At 40.1% G+C, this 19,751-nt stretch overlaps 2 protein-coding genes across 2 annotated transcripts in view; both read right to left on the reverse strand.

Moving 5' to 3' along the window:
- LOC134203477 (dnaJ homolog subfamily B member 13-like) overlaps positions 1–911 on the reverse strand; it is a 1,326-nt gene extending 415 nt beyond the window's left edge. The window contains exons 1-2 of the mRNA XM_062678349.1: positions 844–911; positions 1–311 (exon numbers count right to left, since the gene is read on the reverse strand). The exon at positions 1–311 is cut by the window's left edge and continues 228 nt beyond it. Of these exons, the coding sequence (XP_062534333.1) occupies positions 1–311; positions 844–911 (379 nt within the window). The remainder of the gene's footprint in view (positions 312–843) is intronic.
- Positions 912–13,467: 12,556 nt separating this feature from the next.
- Positions 13,468–18,639, reverse strand: LOC134203480 (dual specificity tyrosine-phosphorylation-regulated kinase 1A-like). Its single transcript, XM_062678351.1, has 3 exons — positions 18,595–18,639; positions 16,871–17,140; positions 13,468–16,507 (listed from the first exon to the last, which is right to left on the reverse strand). Exons 1-3 carry the CDS (start codon positions 18,637–18,639, stop codon positions 16,076–16,078), a joined length of 747 nt encoding a protein of 248 aa, XP_062534335.1. The 3' UTR covers positions 13,468–16,075.
- Positions 18,640–19,751: the final 1,112 nt, after the last annotated feature.

Here is a 19,751-nt window from a genome sequence, read left to right on the forward strand (position 1 = left end):
AAAAATGTTCCCGCTCTCGCACCACGAATACAATATCCGACGGAAAAGTCTTCGGACTACAGTTACCGGCTCCCTCGAAGCGAATCCTGGCTCCGGTAGCAATTCCTGCCGTTATGGGAACAGTAATGGTTTCCTCTATCATCTTTGTTTGGACTTGGACTTCGTCGACGAACTCCTCACGTGTGATTTTCATCTTCTTGATAGCACCGTGGTAGATCTCTTCCAGCTCGAGATCGACATATTGCTCGATGTCTGGTGCCTTGGTACGGACGAGGCTGGTGTCGTTCTGGCAAAGAGGCGGGGATTTGTGACTGCATCAATCAGATCTCCGTAGGGTGAATAGGTGGCAAAAGAACTCCTGGAAATGTAAATCATAAATTAAATTGAATTTGGAGCTTTAAGTATGATGTATTAACTTATAGATCTTCATACAATCGTTTGAAAATTTGTACGGTTGTACAAATCCGGTTGGAGTCACGACACCCGTTTTCAATCCCTCCTCTCCATAAAGGTCGTAGATTCGTTTCCTTAGGGGGTTTGCTTGAACATAAATTTTGAAATAGTTTTTCTTTTATAAATACTAGCATTCGGCGAGATTGATAGGTCTCAGCCGAACAATTGAAAAACATCAGGCAAAGAAAAAAATACTAGCATCAGTAATCTTACAAAGTACGTCAAAAGCCTCATTCAGTAGTTCCCAGTAATGAGGCAACGACAACGATCGAAATGGTATTTCTGGAGTATCATGAAAATCATTCTTGGGATGGCAGCGAACGGCCCATTTTCGATACCTAAATAAAACAAGTTTAAAAACGAGAATGTGTATTGAAGGGAAAAACCTACGCTAGCCGAATTTCAATTTCGGACGCACTTCTAGGAATGTCCAAAATAGCATAGTAATCAAATCCCATGGTTCTTGATAGAAACAATTACATATACAACTGTAGCCTACTAGATCAAAATGTTTTCAGCCTATTTTATTTAACGTTAAATTTATATTTATTTTTGTTGTTTTGTGTTTAACAAGATAAAAGTGTTTAGCTCATCAGTCTTTCTTTTTTGTTCAGCTGGGATTTTGAAATGAAAGTTTTAACACATTCTTGTTAGAATGTCCTACATTTTTGCCTTTTAATGCACTTTTTGAATTGATCTTAAAGCGTAGTATGGACTTCAACTGGGCCCTCCTTAGCTGTGCGGTAGAATGCGCGGCTACAAAGCAAGACCATGTTGAGGATGGCTGGGTTCGATTCCCGGTGCCGGTCTAGGCAATTTTCGGTTTGGAAATTGTCTCGACTTCCCTGGACATAAAAGTATCATCGTGCTAGCCTCATGATATACAAATGCAAAAATGGTAACCTGGCTTAGAAACCTTGCAGTTAATAACTATGGAAGTGCTTAATGAACACTAAACTGCGAGGCGGCTCTGTCCCAGTGTGGGGATGTAATGCCAATAAGAAGAAGAAGAAGGACTTCAAAAGTTTGCAAAAAGATAGGACAATATATAGGAAATGGTCAAGGAATGATTCCATTACTGACATTCCTTGAGCAGCATTTATTGTGCTTCCAGTTGAAAACCGAAGTGAGCTCTCGCGACGATTGAGTTTTTCCTTATTTCCTGATGTCGCAACTGCATCACGACTAGTGCGCATCTATGCCACCGCCGTGCGCCATGATGCGCACTAGTCGCGAAGTAGTTGCGACAAAAGGAAACGGGAGAAAACTGGATTGTCGCGAGAGCTCACTTCGGTTTTCAACTGGAAGTACAATAAGCATTTCGCGTGCGCTCATGGCGTCTTGTGGGTAAATTTACATTATTTACATCCACCGGAGACCACCTGAGAAGTTTGTTGGCTTGATTTTGACAATGACAACACAAAAGTCAGTTGTGCTATGACTTTCGTTTTCATTGAGGTTTAAGAAAAAAGTATTCAAAGAAACATTCGAAATGATGAATCCATGCGGCATTTTGAGTTGTAATGCTAAACAGTCAGACCCAAGAGTGTTCTTGCTTCAAATTCCTACAGGGAAAACAGATTTTCAAATTAGAAGAAGACAGTTGTGGATCAAAGCTATTGGCAGAATCGACCTAGACCAGAGCATAAAATATTCATCTTCATGAAGCAACTTCGGTCCGAATTTTGACAAACATCGCATGAATATTCAAAACATAGAATGACATAGTCAGACGACTACTCCACGAACTCATTCATTCGACTGTCACTGAATGTGTTTACTATGTGCAGAATAAAACATAATTTGCATTGTTTATGTTGATGTTTACCACTGAAAGTGCCTCGCGGATGAAAATCGGATTCAGTCCTGTGTGATAAATCACTTTACTCATTTGAAACGTGTTCAGATTTCAGATAATTTATCAATTTGTAAAATGTGCATAAATATTCAATGACTAATATTCAACTGAATATTGACTGTCCAGAGCCGACTATGAATGTGTCGGAAGTGAACTGACAAATGAAGAAAATGGACTTCACTAAAAATTTCGATTATTTTACACTCTGACCTAGACTATGGCTATGCTAAATTTTGTAGTCAGCACTCTGAAACAGGTATTTCAAACCGAAAAACATAATGCTGGAACTTTGTACATTTGAGGCAAACCAGCGAAATTCAACGAAAATTGCGAAGCGATCAAAGTTGTACAACATGTCGGAGCGTGTATGGGGCCCCTAACGAACGAACAGAAAGTCGACAATCTCAATCTGCGATGGATTCAAATAACAACGAATTACTATCCGAAGGTAACATTACTCATTTAATTTTGAAATTATTTTGCTTATTTCTGGAGTATTACAGTCGAGGCCGACGACAAATATGAAATGACAGTTTTTGCTTTCAACGAAGTGTCTCCGAATTTAGTTACTGAGAAGCTCAATGAACCAAAGGAATTCAATGTTTTATTCGAAAACAACTATGTCTTTGATGAAATGCGGAACGCGTACGATATATTGGAAGAACGACTGGAAGACGAATTTTTGGAAGAACGTATAAACAATGAGTAAAGCTGAATCGCCGACAGATGGTTACTGGGAACGACGAGAAGATAAAATTAATTACTGCGTAGATGCACTAGACCAAGATGAATACAGGTGCTCCAATCTTCCAAGTTTGGGGAAGAGAAGAAGGCGGGGGTGAAAAATTCATTTTCAGTGCAAAACGAAAACAAACCGGCTGGCCATACTAAAATCCAAGATAGCTGAATCGTGAATTTGGCAAATTGGAACACCTAATGGTGTATTCATCTTGCACTAGACTTTGAAACATCAGGAGCCAGAGAATAGCAACATGACAAACACCTCGGGATACAGCCCAATTGAAGCGGTTGATCATCCGGATTTAGTAGGAGGTAACGAAGCTTTTGAAAACCAAAGATGCAGAAATCAGATTATTGCTGTCCAATGAGCAGCTCGAAGTAGCTCGAAGTTATTCCCATCCCTCTCCTGCCTATTTGCTGAAAAAAAGAGCGAGCAGGACGGGACAACTTCGAGCTACTTCGAGCTGCTCATTGGACAGCACTATGGCTACAAAGCCGCTTGGAAACCCCTAGATGTTGAGCACTGCCGTAATCTGAAAAGTGACGTATACGCCATTTTCCAGAAATGGTGCTAACAAATAGTATTCATCGAGCTCTTTAGCAGAAAAATGGGAATCATGTAGGTTGTAAATTGGCCGATATTACAGCTCATGTGTAACAGTGGGTGTAGAGAATGAAGAAAAACCCAACTTAATTCACCGAGTGGTGAGACTGCCTTTCTCGCATTTAGCGCATTTAGTTCGATTCCATTTTCTTAATAACTTTCAAATGCAATGGCCCATCGTTATCAAATTCAATAGTGATCAACAAGGCTTTGTCCCCTGTCGAATGCAACTTGTTGCGAGAAAATCGATTAAGAATCACTATATGAAAAAGTGGCTAATGGTTTTCGGTTTTCGGACAGACAGACATTTGTTCAGTTCAACGAGCTGAGTCGATTGGTATATAACATCATGGATCTCCGAGATTTCTATAAAAAGTTCGATTTTGGAGTGAAATGATAGCCTTTCGGTACAACTTTGTTGTACGAGAAAGGCAAAAAATGTTGTAGTAGAACAGATGGTGAACGACTAAGTAGAGAAAAACATAACATTTACAATAACAGTCCAAAATTAGTTGAAAGCTTAAAAGTTTCTGTCGAGGTTTTCTTTTAGTGATAAACAAATAAAGTTCAATTCAGACAGAAGGAAACAGTAGTGGTCGGTGTTAGGGTTCATTTTATCTTACTTGTAAGCTACATATGTTTGAGTGAATTTGTGTATTCTGTGTTTGGGCCTGAAGATAGGCAATTAAAATTATAAATGAAGAAATTCCCAGACACAAACTTTATATTGCTGGTGCCACCAGGGTTGCCATTATTATTTGGGAAAAGTCTGGCATGCTACATCTTCAAAATCTGGCAAAATTTGGCGAAGAAATTCATCCTTCTCATGTTCTAAATTGTAATTTAAATGATTCTAAGCAAAAATGTGGTTTAATTATTTTTACCAGCATTAGAAATTTCTCTGTTTTGACCATCTATGTTTATCCAAATTTATTCTACGAAAAGTGGCCTGTGAAACAATTCTGTATATATCCGCAAGAATGAGATTCTTAGAGCTCATAACATTTTAAGTACTTCAGAAAATTAAGACTGAATTAAATGAAGTATAAGCTCTAAAAGTTTTAGAGCTTATAAAACAGAGCTCAAAATAAAAATATTCAGATTAAAAATAATAAGCCCATAGATATTTCAAAAATAATTTGGATAAACATAGTTAATAATTGAATTTTTACAACAAAAAAGTTAGTGCCATCATAACTTTTATGAATTGTCCATTACAACAGAGGATTTTGATCGGAGCGTAACAAGTCCATACGTAGGGAACAAGACAATCTTTTGTTACTCATAGTTCGATAATGTAAACACGCAGACAGACGTTCAAGTTCGACTCACTAACTTGTGTAAAAAACATGGCCGACGGATTGCCAAGTAGCAATAAGCGAAGAGATGGCGCCACATGTTAAAATGGCAAACCCGGCAATCGTTATTTGTCGTTTTGTTTTGATTTTTGATTTCGTCAAAATCTTTTAGTTTCTTGATCAGATCTACTCGATGGGACTCTTAATAAAAATGCATAATCACGCACACACGCGCTTTTGAAAATGAATCTAAAAATGCTAGCACGCCTGAGATGATATTTGTTACTCAGGAGGGGTTATTTCATTTTTGATTTTTAAATTCTTCTCCATGCCTTACTTGACTGGACTATTCGTTAGTTTTGCAATGGAAAAAATCTACGGTTTTCCGTCCAGGCACATGTTTTGAATCACAATCGCCAAAAAACACGCATGTGAAAGGATCTATGTAAAACAATCAACGCGAAAGTTCCGAAAAGATGGTAACAGCATCCACGCAGCTTCACAATTTCTTTACCATATCGTGGCTAGAATTGCTAGTAAAGTGATTCGCTTAGCTACATTGTTAAAGTCGATTGTATAGTCGTTCAGATAAAAATTATTTTTGCGGCCGTGCGGGAGATCTTTGTTGAGTGTTTCTGTTTTGCTTCCATGGTTCGGTGGGTGGCAAACGTGGGTGAGGTAGAAGGGGATATGGCAAAACGTCAGTTTTCATGTAGCAATAAGTTGTATAGGCGGCGCTAGCGTGCTATGCAATTCCAACGTATTTAAATTTGAAAATTTACACAAGAAAATCGAATTCAAATGTATGAACTTAAACGTCTGTCTGCGGTAAACATTTGAACAAAATGGCGCTTTTCTAAGATGATTATCATGAATTTACCACTTTCATGGAGGTTCTGGATTTAAGGGAGGACCTCCAGTTGCAACTGAGGTTTATGATAATGGGCCTCATCAATCATTCGGTATTGAGCGACAGACGGATGAGTTTTATGAACTGTCCACTTTCACGGATGCCTCGAATCTTTCGAAGGACCTCCGGTTGCCACTCATAATAACCAGGAAATGTGATAAGTCACGGAAATAGACTATGATTTGGATTATTATTACATAACGTTGTAAGCATTTAGCATTCCCGAAACTAACGAAACTAAACGCAAGAAATTACTCCAAAAATTGGTCTTGAAATCTTTGTTCCTTTGAACCGATCTCTGGTAACCAGCAATGCAGTCCAAAACAACATCCGCTAAAACCTCACATTCACTTTGATTACAAAAGATTGAAATTGGATCAAAAATAAGTTTTTGGAAGCGAATTGAAGTTACGGGTAACGAGACGAGCCAGCCTTGGGCTGGAAGTCTATTTAATAAAGATATATAAAAAAAAAGTTACGGGTATTTTTGACTAGCTAATGCACTGTGTATAACCGTATAACTGTTTTTGCTGTACTATCCCGAACAGCACATTTGTAACCGACGCAGGATTAGACGATTTTCTGTGACTCATATTCTACCGATTCTGGGCACACAAAATCTGTCTGAAATGTGAAAAGTCTGGCATTGTGGATGGTATCTCTTTTTCTCTTTTTGGTACTAAAAAGTCTGGCAGTGCCAGATATGTCTGGCATAATGGCAACCCTGGGTGACACATGGAACTAAATAATTTAAGGTGCCCAAATAGAATCCTACACCAAAAATTGGGCTATGAATACAACTACTTGGCTGTTATAGACAAAACACATTTGTGGGATTTGACTGATGGACCAAAATCGACGAAAAGGTCCATTTACTTAAATGTAAATATAGATTAAGTAATTTTTAAGTGTGGTGTTCGTTTCCTGTTTACTGGCATCTGTATGTGATGCGTCAGGAACCGTCTTGTATTATTGTTACCGTACCGCTTACAATGCTCTAAGATCCATCAATGTATGGAGTATTTGTTTGAAATTGCATAATTTATGTTAGATTAGGAAGTAATCGTCAACAATTTTCCTTCAATCATACTGACGAAATTTTTGTGGATGCTTTTAGACCATCCACAAAAATTTCATTCCCGTTGGTTGAAGGTTGTGTTACGACTCATTTTATCTTACTTGTAAGTGACAAATAATTAAGTGGATTTGTGTATGTTCCATTCCAGAATGCCCTATGTTTGTGCCGGAAGATAGGCAATTAAAATTATCAATAATCCATATACATAAAAATGAATTTCTGTCTGTCTGAACCATATAGACTACGAAACTACTGAACCGATCGGCCGATGTATGACGATGTTTTTGGGGCCAGGGAAGTTTCTCAAGATGATTCGAGACCTCCCTTACAAATAAAACATCATTTTCTTCATAACTCGAGAATTAATCAGAGAATAAATCAATTTTAGGCGAAACGAAGTTCGTCGGGTCTGCTAGTTCAAAATATAATTAATTAAAGGTGCCCAATTAGGATTGACATTCCTTGACACATCAAACTATAAATACAGCAACCAAATTGCTGTAGACAAAAAGCAATACGCTAATCAAATACATTTGCGGGATTTGACTGAAGGACAACAAACTTGAATGAAACTTCGTCATATGTCGCAATGGGCCAACATATTTGACGTTTCTCTCGGGGCTCAAAGAGATCGTCAGTTATTTTAATTCATTGTTTGTTTATTGTCTATTTTTTGTGTCTTTGGTAAATTTTTATGTAATATCGGTTGCATTCTTCGAAGTAGTAAGTAAAACCTTAAAAGAAAGATTAAATTAGATAATCGCAAATGTAAATGAATATAAAATCGAATATTCGAACGCTTATTGAAGTGATCAACAGTTTAAGCGTTGTAAAAAACCAATTGATCGATTTGGAAATTGTGGTTCCCTTCGGGAATATTCTTACAAGAAATGACTCAAATCTAGTATCTAATAAAGGAATCGGACCTGTCCATATAATGGCTTCGGATTCAGTGCATGTTGAACAAACCAGTCTGAATTATATGGAAACTCCGAAGATACTGAAGAGAAAAGAGAACCGGAATTTCCGGAACCGGAAGAACCGGAGATTCATCACTGAAGAAGGGGGCCAAATGGTGCGATTTGCGGAAGATTAGGAAGAGGGTAGTGGAAGGCAGCCAAGACGGGCTGGGGCTACAGCAGATCTGCGGTCCGTCAACGAAGGATGGAGAAATGGTAAGGTGTGACGGTTGTTCGGAATGGTTTCATTCTTGTTGCGTGGGCATCGTTGAGGGTAATTTGCCGAAAAATTTGCCCAAGCGAAGCCTGTCAGGAGATGGTCAAAAGATCCCAAAGGAAGAAGACTGTTAAGAATCATCAGACCCGTAGTCAGAAGGAGGCTGATGAGTCTGAAAAATCCATCACCAATGCTCATCTGCTCGCTTCTAGTGTAGAAGCAAAGGTCCGAGCGCTGGAGAAGCGATAAAAGCGGCAGATGGAGAAGCTGGAGCTTGAAATGCAGTTGCGGAAGAAGGAGAAGGAAATGCTGCATATAGTGGAGCGGAAGAAGGCGAAAATGGAGCTTCAAATGTGTGTCGAAGAAGAAGAAGAAGCACAGAAGGCCTGGTAAGGCGAGATGCTTCAGAAGAAGAAGAAGGAGCAAATGGAGCAAATGAAGGCGAAGCAGAAGACATTCAAGAAACAAATGGCGGCCATGGACAAGGAGATAACGGATCTTTCAACTTTCAAGGTGCCCAAGCCCTCGTGAAAAGTGTTGCTGACGATTCAAGAACAGGAAGTTCTAGCAAAAACAAAAAAATGTATGGAAACTAACCCAGATGAACGTCAAAATGCTGACAAAAGACGATGAGGATACTGAGGAAGCGGACGAAGATACTCAAGAGAAAATAGAACCGGAATCTTCGAGCCGGAGCTCCGATTCAACACTGGAGAAGGGTGCCAAATCGGGTTAGGGACAAAAGGTCGAAACAAAAACGCCGAAAGGACAAAAGGTCGAAAGACAAAAGGTCGAAGGGACAAATGGTCGAAAAGGACAAAAGGCCGAACGGGACAAAAGGTCGAAAGGACAAAACGTCGAACGGGACAAAAGGTCGAAAAGACAAAACGTAGAACAGGACAAAAGGACGAAAGGACAAAACGTTGAACGGGACAAAAGGTCGAAAGGAACATAAGTTTGAAATTGACAAGAAACTGAAACGGAGAGAATCAATCTCGCACCAGAGCCAGAGCTGACCTACACAGTTAGCAAAAACTCTGCTATTTTGTTTTTACAATTTTTACCAATTAAATAAAATTAATTCAATAATTACCACTAATAGATGGATGTTTGAGTTTTCTAAATGACACTTCGATCAAATACACCGGCGTGTATTATACGCCGGTGTATTTTCAATGCGTGCGCCTGCGTAGTATAGGACAACTCTTTCTCGCGAAAAACAAGCTTTATTTATTTCTTATTAAATGGGGAAATGTTACACGGCTTAAAATAAAATTGTCTTCCTTTTACTTCCACTAATTCGTTTTTTGGTACCCAATTACCCAAAATCGAATTAGTCGAAGTAAAAGGAAGACACATTTTTTTAAACCGTGCATCATAATATTGTCTTATAGTAATTACTCCTTCTTAGAAAATTGCTCATTCTTCAACTTTGATTGATTAGATGAGTGCGTTATTTCTGCTTAAAGTTAAATGCATTTCATAAATTCATTTGGAATACAGCTTGTTATTAACTTGTTCTTGATAGACCTTTTGTCCTTTTCGACCTTTTGTCCCGTTCAAGCTTCTGTGCCTTTGAACCTTTTGTTTTTTCGACCTTTTTTCTTTCGACCTTCTGTCCATTTTGACGTTTTGTCTTTTCGACCTTTTGTCCTTTCGACCTTATGTCTTTTCGACGTTTTGTCATTCGACCTTTTGTCCTTTCGACCTTTTGTCTTTCGACCTTTTGTCATAGATTCTGCCAAATCACAGGTAGCACACTTATTGTAAACAAGATTCTACTGGTCATATACAACCAAATTCAGTCATATATGAGTTACTGGGTAGAGTGGGTAGTGAAAAACAGTCAAGACGACCTGGGGCTACAGCAGACTCGACCTATAAATTCCCAGTTGGCCGTAAGAAATGGGCTAACGTACAAGCTTCCGAAGTTTTCGGAAAACCAGCGCTCAGAACAAGTGCTTGAGAGTTGTTGCGGTTGGTTTTATTAGTGCTGACCAATGAGAGTTGAAGTAGCTCGAAGTTTCTCCCTGTCCTGCTCATGCCCATTTGTTGACAAAAAAGAGCGAGCAGGACGGGTACAACTTCGAGCTGCTCATTGGACAGCATTAGGGAAGATCCATTAATTACGTAACGCAAAAATTGGTCTTTTTCAACCCCCCCTCCCCCCTATGTCACACTTTTTGTATGAAGCTTCTAAAAATTTTGTATGGATCGTCACACTTTACTCAACCCCCCCTCCCCCCTCTAAGCGTTACGTAATTTATGGACGTTCCCTTATTATGTTCGAATAGTTATTGATATTCGATTGCGTCAGCGTCATTTGTGTTTGCGCCAATTTTGTTGATTGATTCTGTGTCTGAATTCAAGAAGAAAGCCTTAATGTAGGCAATAAAATGTTAAGTAGTGATTTACTTCAGACACAGACATCGAATCGTAATGCCAAATAGATGGGACGCAGCGATGGTGCGCGTTGATCCTGCACGAGAATCGTCCAGGTATCGTGTCCATAGAGGACTACCGGTGTAATGAGCGTTTTGTAGATAGTCAGTTTGGTACGGTGGCGGTAAAGGGGGAAGATCCGGAGCCGGAAAACATATGTACTACACGCGTGCTTCCAAGCTCCCCACCATACCGCCATCATTGTCTGCCACATCGTTTTCTTTTATCAGGTCCATATATCCGCATGTTTCCGCAATAAGTTTATCAGATGAACATCCTGAATATGGTTTGGATACAAATGAAATTGTTTCAAATGGTGTGATACTGATGAGAATTTTTGACGTATAATGATGCTTGTAATTCAAGTTCATCTTCACGGCGGCATCTTTTGTACCTGGTATTGGCAAAAATTTCGAAGCAATCAATTATCGCGATGATATCAGTGGGAAACGGACCCAAAGGTTCAACGGTTCAAAGGTCTATAATAAAGAACCAAACTAATCCAAACCAAACAAGTGGGAAAAGCTCTCTTATATTTAATTGGTATGTGATATTTTATAAGTCCATTCTCTGGCCATTTTATCAGACACTTGAGCTGCTGGTCTAACGAAAACAACCCAGAATAAAAATATTTCGTTACTGTGAAGATAGATGGATAGAAAAAAAGATAGCCTCAAGATTTGAAGCATAGGCTTAGGCAAAGACCCATCAGGACCATTATGAACGGCCTTCCGTAAACATTCCATCTGGACTTCATTAGTGGATTATGATACTATCTGCAATCACCAACAATACAGCAAATTTGAAATTTGCATTGTCCACAGCTTTCGCGTGTCAAAACCTTTAAACGTTCGCCATATTGCACATTCCTGAAACTTGTGCATTGCCTTATATGGTGGTTTACAGAATTACAAAACCTACAAGCATCCACCCATTTCTCCCGGCCACTTCTTTTGGAATAGCTAACTTTGGAGTTGCAGCATGAGACGCTATTCTCATCTAAGTAACTCCTTCCATACTCTGAGCTCTATTGAGCCAAATGCGACAATTTGAAGTCCATGTCTTCACAGGCATCGTCCACGATTTCCATAAAAAAGTCTGTCAGTATCCGCAATGTCGTATCTCCCGTCCTATTCGATAGTGCACCCGCTCATGCTTTTCGCAATCCGGCAGCTTAGCGAACAAAAATGTTATAAGCAGTAGATTCACGAGGTCGCAGAGTTGCTCCTCCGTATTTCCGAAAGGGACAAACCTCCGGAGATTGTCCGGCTTAGGGGAGTCCATCCTGTTGACCTTGTCCAGCAGACTCTGTAACAGCCATTTTGTCGGGCCCCACTTTGGGTGATAGTGTGACAATGATCTTATACATTAGGATACGCAATCGACATGAAACAGTTAACAAATTAAAATACTGCACGTTCTCTTTTGGTGCCCTGAGAAGAGACGGCTGGGTGGTGTCCACTACGGGATATGACGATCATATGATATGGGTCTATCGGTCAAATCGCGCAAATATATTTCAATTGCGTATTGCGCTCTTTGTCTACAGCAAATAGTTTGCTGCATTCATAGCTGACCTTTTGCGTAGGATTATTATCCTATTTAGGCACCTAGAATCAATTAGTGCCCTGAGTGCAAATGGCAAATGGAAGGTACGTGTTGGGAGAACCATCCATCGTTCACACCGCAAAAATAGGACAACTGCGATGGGCCGGGCACGTGGCAGGAATGTCGGATAGAAATTCGGTGAAAATTGTTCTTAAGAACGATCCGACGGGCACAAGATGGCGAATTGCACAGCGGGCAAGGTGAATTGATCCGGTGGAGGACGATTTGCAGACCCTCCGCACTCCGCAGACGGCGTGGTTGGCGACGTGCAGCCATGGACCGAGCTGAATAGAGAAGACTTTTATGTAGGCCTTAGTCTGAGCAAATAAATAGCAATACCATACATAACAGATATTGAGGCTGTACTTCCGCAATCAGTTGAGTAGATAGCGGTAGTGAGTCAACTTATATCAGTTCAAAAGTTTACAGAATGTTTTCAATAAAGTTTGTTCTTGCTTAAATATCTGTTATCTGTGGTATTACGCATTGCAAGAAAAATTTGGATTAGTGGAAAATCCAAGCCGCATTGAGTGGATATTTTCCTGGTAAATGATCAAAGACAGCTTTGCCCAACTATCGTAACAATGTTTACTTTTAATATGTCATTCCGTGAAATAACTACACGGAGTTGACCCACTTTGGAAGTCGTTATGCGAATAATTTAAAAAATACTAAACATTAATTCAATTCCCTCTACTTTTAAATATAGTTTTCGCTCATATAATAGCCCAATATTCTACGTCAGTTCGGTAGGCAAGTCCTATCGCCATAGGAAGGAATAAGAATTACGGGCTATGTGGATCGATAGGAGGGAAAGAAAGATGAACTAGCGACACTGTCTCTTAAATGTGTGTTTGGGGCTTTGTTTTAACTTTGGAGGTTAAAAAGGTTATTGGGTAGAATAATCTTAGAATAATTATGTTGTAAAAATGCATACGGGTTAGACTTATTTCAATGCAGTCAGTTCCAACCCTCATGCTGGATTACAAGCTCCATTTTTTCCATTGTTCGTTTAGTTGGGTAAACGCAAAGCTTTTCGAATTTCACGCCAAACCTCCTAGGAACAACAATCTGCTTAACTGCAGAAAAATCAAACCAAACTTGTCTATCATGTATTTTCTAAACAAGAATTGAAATCAACGCATTCTTTGTTACACTTCCTCCTTGCGGGGATTGCTCATTGCGCGTTATTTCCGCGGAGCTATCCAAATTTTTCTTTTTCTCCGTAATAATACATAATGAAAAGGCACAAAAATCCCTCTTGGCACAAGAAAAATAAAACTTCAATTTATGTTTCATTTAGCAATTTTCAATTTATTCAACTCTGGTATTTGACTAGTTTTGATTGAATATTATGTTTACGCTACTTGACTAGACTTGTTAGAGATTTGTTTGAACTTTTGTTTTTCTTCTTTCCTTTCACCATTTTGTTTACGTTTTTTTTTTCATCTCCCGAAGATAATCAATGTTTGACAGACAATGGATAAGTTGCTTAATTTGGAGGAAAATCATTTGTTGACATTTTTGAAGGGCATTTTCTGCACAGAAATATTTGGAATGAAATATTCTGGATGTCGTTCTATTTTTTTTTTCGATTATTTTCAACCTTTTTTAGTGGTTGTTTTCTTTTTCAGATTAACGCGTTTTTGAACGTTCGTTACAACTATAAAAATATATCATCAATGGTCTGTATTCGACTTCACGAAACTTACAAACATGTTCCTTGGCTAAACTGCTTTATGCTTCTATATGAGTATAAATGTTGGATGTTTTCTTCGGTTTATTGAAATAGTTCTCATTGATTTAATAAATTCTTTTCGTTTTTTTGTTAATATGTTACAGATCTGCTTGGAGATTCCACAAACACGAATTATTAAAAATTTTGATTAGTTTATCTTTCCTTTAATTTATTTCGTAAAAATTAAGATGCTCCTAAAAATACAATTTTGTCTCAATTTCGAATACCGGAAACCGTTGTTTTTTTTCTTTCATTTTTCGTTACCAATTTATGCCTTAAAACGTTTCAAAATCACTAGTATGTATACTAACTTTGGTATATGTAGACTGGTATCGACTTATTGTGTGTGCTTTTCCTTTATTTTGAATATAAACTCCATCGCAAGGAAACGTCTAGTTGATTATTTGTAAATTAGGGAAGAATTTGAGATCCACTACCGAACGGAAGCGTGTTTCATTTGGAACTGAATAATGGTCGGTCATGTTGCATTACACGTATGCTATGTTTGCTTTGCACAAATGGAATGAAGTGCTGTAACTAAATTGGATTTCGGAATCGCTCGTTTCTCAACTTCGTTCAATTTTCGCTAACAATATCCCCACCGTCCCCACATCGGGTGATTCTCGTTAAGGCACATTTATCTCTTTTTAATAAAAATTATTTTAACTCTTCGGTCGATTCCGTACTCGCTGATTGAGATTCATCTGTTTTGGAGGAAAGAATTTTCCATCTCTTCGTGTGTAAATTTTGTTTGTGATTAGCTTTTATTCTGTTCTGATCAGTGTCACGAGTTCACGTCCATTTAACAACAATAACACTTATTATGTACTGTTTGATATTAAACACTAATATTTATGTGCTTGCACTGGATTTTTTATATGCATGAACCATACCTAATTGGATCAACAGCATTGATAGGCATTATTTACATAAGTCTTTAACATATTGTTTGTAATTATGGGAATATTATCAATGTTCTTTCTCTATGTGAGGACTTGTTTATGCGTTCATTCAGTGAGGCAAATTTTGAAGGGACCGATTGGCAAAATAATGCTTTTAAAGGCTCCTACTGATCAATCTGTCCTCCTCTACAATGCCAGCATTTCTAGAACTTAGCATTAAAAAAAAACAGAAAAATTGCTTAAGTACGTAAGAAGTGTACGACCCCTATGCCTTTTTTAAAAATCTAAGTTGTGAAATGTTAAAAAAAATCGTAATCGTTTCAACTATTTTATGGTAGAGATGAGTTTTGCAATAACTTAAACATATTGATGATTATTACTCTGAATAAAAAACAAGAAATTGCTTGGAGGACAAACAATCGATCGACAGCGCGACTTGCCATCAATATTCTATAAACCTTTTCATGCAGACGTCCGTATCGTTCAAATTGTTCACTAATTTTGGCATGCAGTTTACAATCAATTTATTTATTTTTGCTTCATATGGAGCATATGGAGGAGTTAAAAGGGGAAACGACTAAGATTAGATGCCGTCAATTATAAATTGTTCATAGATAGATGGTTAAGAGTTAGCTATTCACAAGTCAATTTTGGCGATTTATTTTCTAGATTTGAAAAAAATATTTTATACACCATCACATTTTGCTATATAACATCTTTCGATCATTAGTTTCTGCGATCTTTTTCCATGCATTTTAACTATTGTAATGCCTTGTAATGCCACGTCAATAATCTACAATCAATGTCTAGGAGCTTTGCAAATCGAATCTGATTCGGAACATATGTTGTCGGTTATCGAACGTTCAATTAGATTTTCAATGTTCGAATGAATTTGGAATAATGTTACAAATCTTGAAAGTTATCTGCATTATTTCTTGACGCATATTGGTTTTCCTGTTTGAAATAATTTTGTACTTGAATTGAAGCATCACTGGATTCTTATGGGTTCAGAAGCGTTTTGAATATTTTTAAAGGATTTCATAGAACTGATATTATTGAGAAAAAAAATCTCGCAGAGCAGGTGAACATTTCCAATATAAAAGCGTTCTGATAAATGAAACATTTCGAACATTTTGATTCGGTTGCCTATGACGAATTAATCTTTGCATCTCACCAGACTTGAAAACTATTTGATTTTCATCATGGTTTCACACCTATATGGTCCTAGTTCAAAGAGCTTCCAGGTCCGTCTCTCACATCCTTTGCCTCAGTTCACATACTCACTGCACGTCATTTCGCTAAAGTAGTTCCCCAATGGGGAATCCACCGCATGGTCCGACGACGCATAGGACGGCGATTCGTAGTACGATGGATGGAAGCTTGTGCCAATTTGCAGGTTGAACGCCGTTGTCGTCGTCGATGTGGTCTCGTATGGATCACCCGGTCCCGTCGGTTCCCACGATTGAGGACTCAACGTGTTCTCTACGTCGGGCGAATCCATCATCATTAGAGGGTGCGGTGGATGGCCGTGGTGCGAATGATGTGGGTGTGGATGGTGATGATGGTGGCCGGCCGGTAGCGATCCTTCAGGATGGAGTTCATTTGGGTCGGGACTGTTGCTGTTGAAGAAAGCTTCGGAAAATTTGCCAATTTCCGTGGACCCGAATGCTTGCTGGAAGCCGGGTAGCGGCGTAACGTTCTAAAAGTATAGAGAAGGTGTTAGAGTTACTAATGCAGTTTAGTGTTTGTTGTACGAAAGTATTTTCACAACAAGCGTATTTTATACATTTTTATAAGATGCGGCCAAACATAATTTTCTTCATGAAGTCGAGAAAATTTCCAGTTTAGAGATTTTACTAATCTGGAAATCCAATCCAGAGCATTGTCTTGCTTATTGGCCGCGCATTATAGCGTCTTTTCCTGGTGTTGGCTTCAATAATGAACGAAAACAAGACTCGCTGCGATAGAAGTCGATAAGGTTTTTACACAACACAAGGTTAGGAGTTACTGTCGATTGTATAATTCTGTCTACCTAGGTATATGGTAAATATTATGCTCTTACCCGATCGATGGTGCCCGCGGCAGGTGTCGATGACGCGTTGCTGTTACCAGGGTCACCGGATTTGATTGGTGGAGCCGTTTGCAGTTTGTCGAGTTCCGTGGCCGCTGCCCGGTGTTTCGTCGTTTGTTTTTTCGATCGCTTCGGTGGACTCACACCGGATACCGCCGCCGCAGCACCGGCCGGTGAATTACTTGGCCCCGCACTGCGGCCGGGAGACGTGTGCCGGCTGCTCGGAGAGTTGTTGGCGGGGTCGTGCTCATAGTTATCACTCTGTTGGTGGTGGAACCGGTAACGATACAAGAAGGAAAATAAATGTGAATTAGGAGGGAAGATTGCGAAGAAACATTCGATGGTTTATCTATTTGAGGGTGTGGAAAACGTTTCGATTGATTGAATATTAATTAATTGAATATTTATTGGCATTCATTTCATACCCAATTAGCAATGGGTTAGAGTCTTCTATATAAAAACTGTTGGTGCATATTTGTATGTATATGATGGCTCTGCATTCACTAGCTCTGTTTTTATTCGCATCTAGTGAACCTAGAGTTTAATCTCATTCATTTCATTTATTCAGACTAAGGCCGAAGTGGCCTGTGCGGTATATAAGAGTCTTCTCCATTCAGCTCGGTCCATGGCTACACGTTGCAAACCACACAATCTACGGAGGGTCCGCAAATCGTCTTCCACCTGATCGACCCATCATGCTGGCTGCGCACCTTGCCTTCTTGTGCCTGTCGGATCGTTGTCGAGAACAATTTTCACCGGGTTACTGTCCGATATTCTGGCTACGTGCCCGGCCCACCGCAGTCGTCCGATTTTCGCGGTGTGAACGATGGATGGTTCTCCCAATAGCTGTAGCAACTCGTGGTTCATTCGCCTGCCCCATGTACCGTCCACCACCTGCACCCCAATTATAGATGGTACGCAGCACTTTCCTTTCGAAAACTCCCAGTGCGCGTTGGTCCTCAACGAGTATCGTCCAGGTCTCGTGTCCGTAGAGGACTACCGGTCTAATGAGCGTTTTGTAGATTGTCAGTTTGGTACGGCGGCGAACTCTATTCGATCGGAGCGCCTTGCGGAGTCCAAAGTATGTACGATTTCCAGCCACTATGCGTCTCCGAATTTCTCTGCTGGTATCATTTTCGGCAGTCACCAGTGAGCACAAGTACACAAATTCTTCTACCACCTCGATTTCGTCACCACCGATGCAAACTCGCGGTGGGTGGCTCACATTGTCTTTTCTTGAACTTCTTCCTATCATGTACTTCGTCTTCGACGTGTTGATGACTAGTCCGATCCGCTTAGCTTCCCTCTTCATTCTGATGTAGGCTTCCTCCATCTTCTCAAAGTTACGTGCCATAATATCTATGTCGTCGGCGAAGCCAAATAGCTGGACGGACTTATTGAAAATTGTACCACTCGTGTTAATCCCTGCTCTTCGTATTACCCCTTCCAAAGCGATATTGAATAGCAGGCACGAAAGACCATCACCTGGCCGTAACCCTCTGCGGGTTTCGAAGGGACTCGAGAATGCCCCTGAAATTTGAACTACGCACACCACCCGATCCATCGTCGCTTTGATCAACCGTGTCAGTTTATCCGGAAATCGTGTTCGTGCATTAGCTGCCATAGCTGGTCCCGATCGATTGTATCATATGCGGCTTTGAAGTCGATGAATAGATGATGTTGCACAGGTTGTATTCGCGGCATTTCTGTAGTACTTGGCGAATGGCGAACTCCTGGTTCGTGGTGGAGCGTTCGCCCATAAAACCCGCCTGGTACTGCCCCACGAACTTCCTTGCAGTTGGTGCTAGTCGATGGCATAAAATTTGGGAGAGTACCTTGTAGGCGGCGTTCAGCAATGAGATTGCGCGGTAGTTGCTACAATCCAGCTTATCGCCCTTTTTGTAGATGGGACACACGACACCTTCCATCCACTCCTGCGGCAAAACTTCCTCCTCCCAAATCTTGGTAATGACCCAGTGCAGCGTTCTAGCCAGTGCCTCACCACCGTGTTTAAATAGCTTTCCTGGTAGTTGGTCAACCCCAGGGGCTTTGTTGTTCTTCAGCCGGCCAATCTCCTCCTGGATTTCCTGGAGATCCGGAGCTGGTAGAATTATGTCCTGCGCGCGTTCCCCCAGGTCCATCACCATACCGCCATCTTCGTCTGCCACATCGCCATTCAGGTGTTCTTCGTAGTGCTGCCGCCACCTTTGGATCACCGTTCGTAAGAAGGTTCCCGTTTATTTCCTTACACATATCAGGTTGTGGCACGTGGCCCTTACGTGAACGGATTAACTTTTCATAAAAGTTGCGTGTGTTATTAGCGCGGTACAGTTACTCCGTCTCTTCACGGTCTCGATCTTCCTGCTGACGCTTTTTCCTCCGTAAAATCGAGTTTTGTCTGTTCCGCGCCCGTTTGTATCGTGCCTCGTTCGCCCTCGTGCGGTGTTGCAGCAATCTCGCCCATGCTGCATTCTTCTCCTCAACTAACTGCTCACATTCGCCGTCATACCAGTCGTTTCTCTGATCCGGAGCCACCGTGCCAAGTGCAGCAGTGAACTTTGAAGAAAATTACTGACAAATCAATCCTATTTCGCGGGAAAAGGACCGATTCACTTTTCATAATGCGCCTTTCCAACTATTAACAGCAACCTAATGATAAGTTGCGAAAACATTCACTTAGAAGCTGTAGCAACTCAGTGATTTACCGCTGATAGCTGCAGACGCCATTATTGCTATTAAATATTCTGCGGCAACCATCACCGAAAGTCGTAATTGAAAACGCTGTTGACGCCATCGAAATTCTAACAGTCACCATTCAGTTGAATTTCGTACAGTAAAAAAAAATCTGCTCGCATCAACTAGGGGAAATGAC

This window comes from Armigeres subalbatus, unplaced genomic scaffold (genome assembly GCF_024139115.2).
Source record: "Armigeres subalbatus isolate Guangzhou_Male unplaced genomic scaffold, GZ_Asu_2 Contig1871, whole genome shotgun sequence".
Taxonomy (NCBI): domain Eukaryota; kingdom Metazoa; phylum Arthropoda; class Insecta; order Diptera; family Culicidae; genus Armigeres; species Armigeres subalbatus.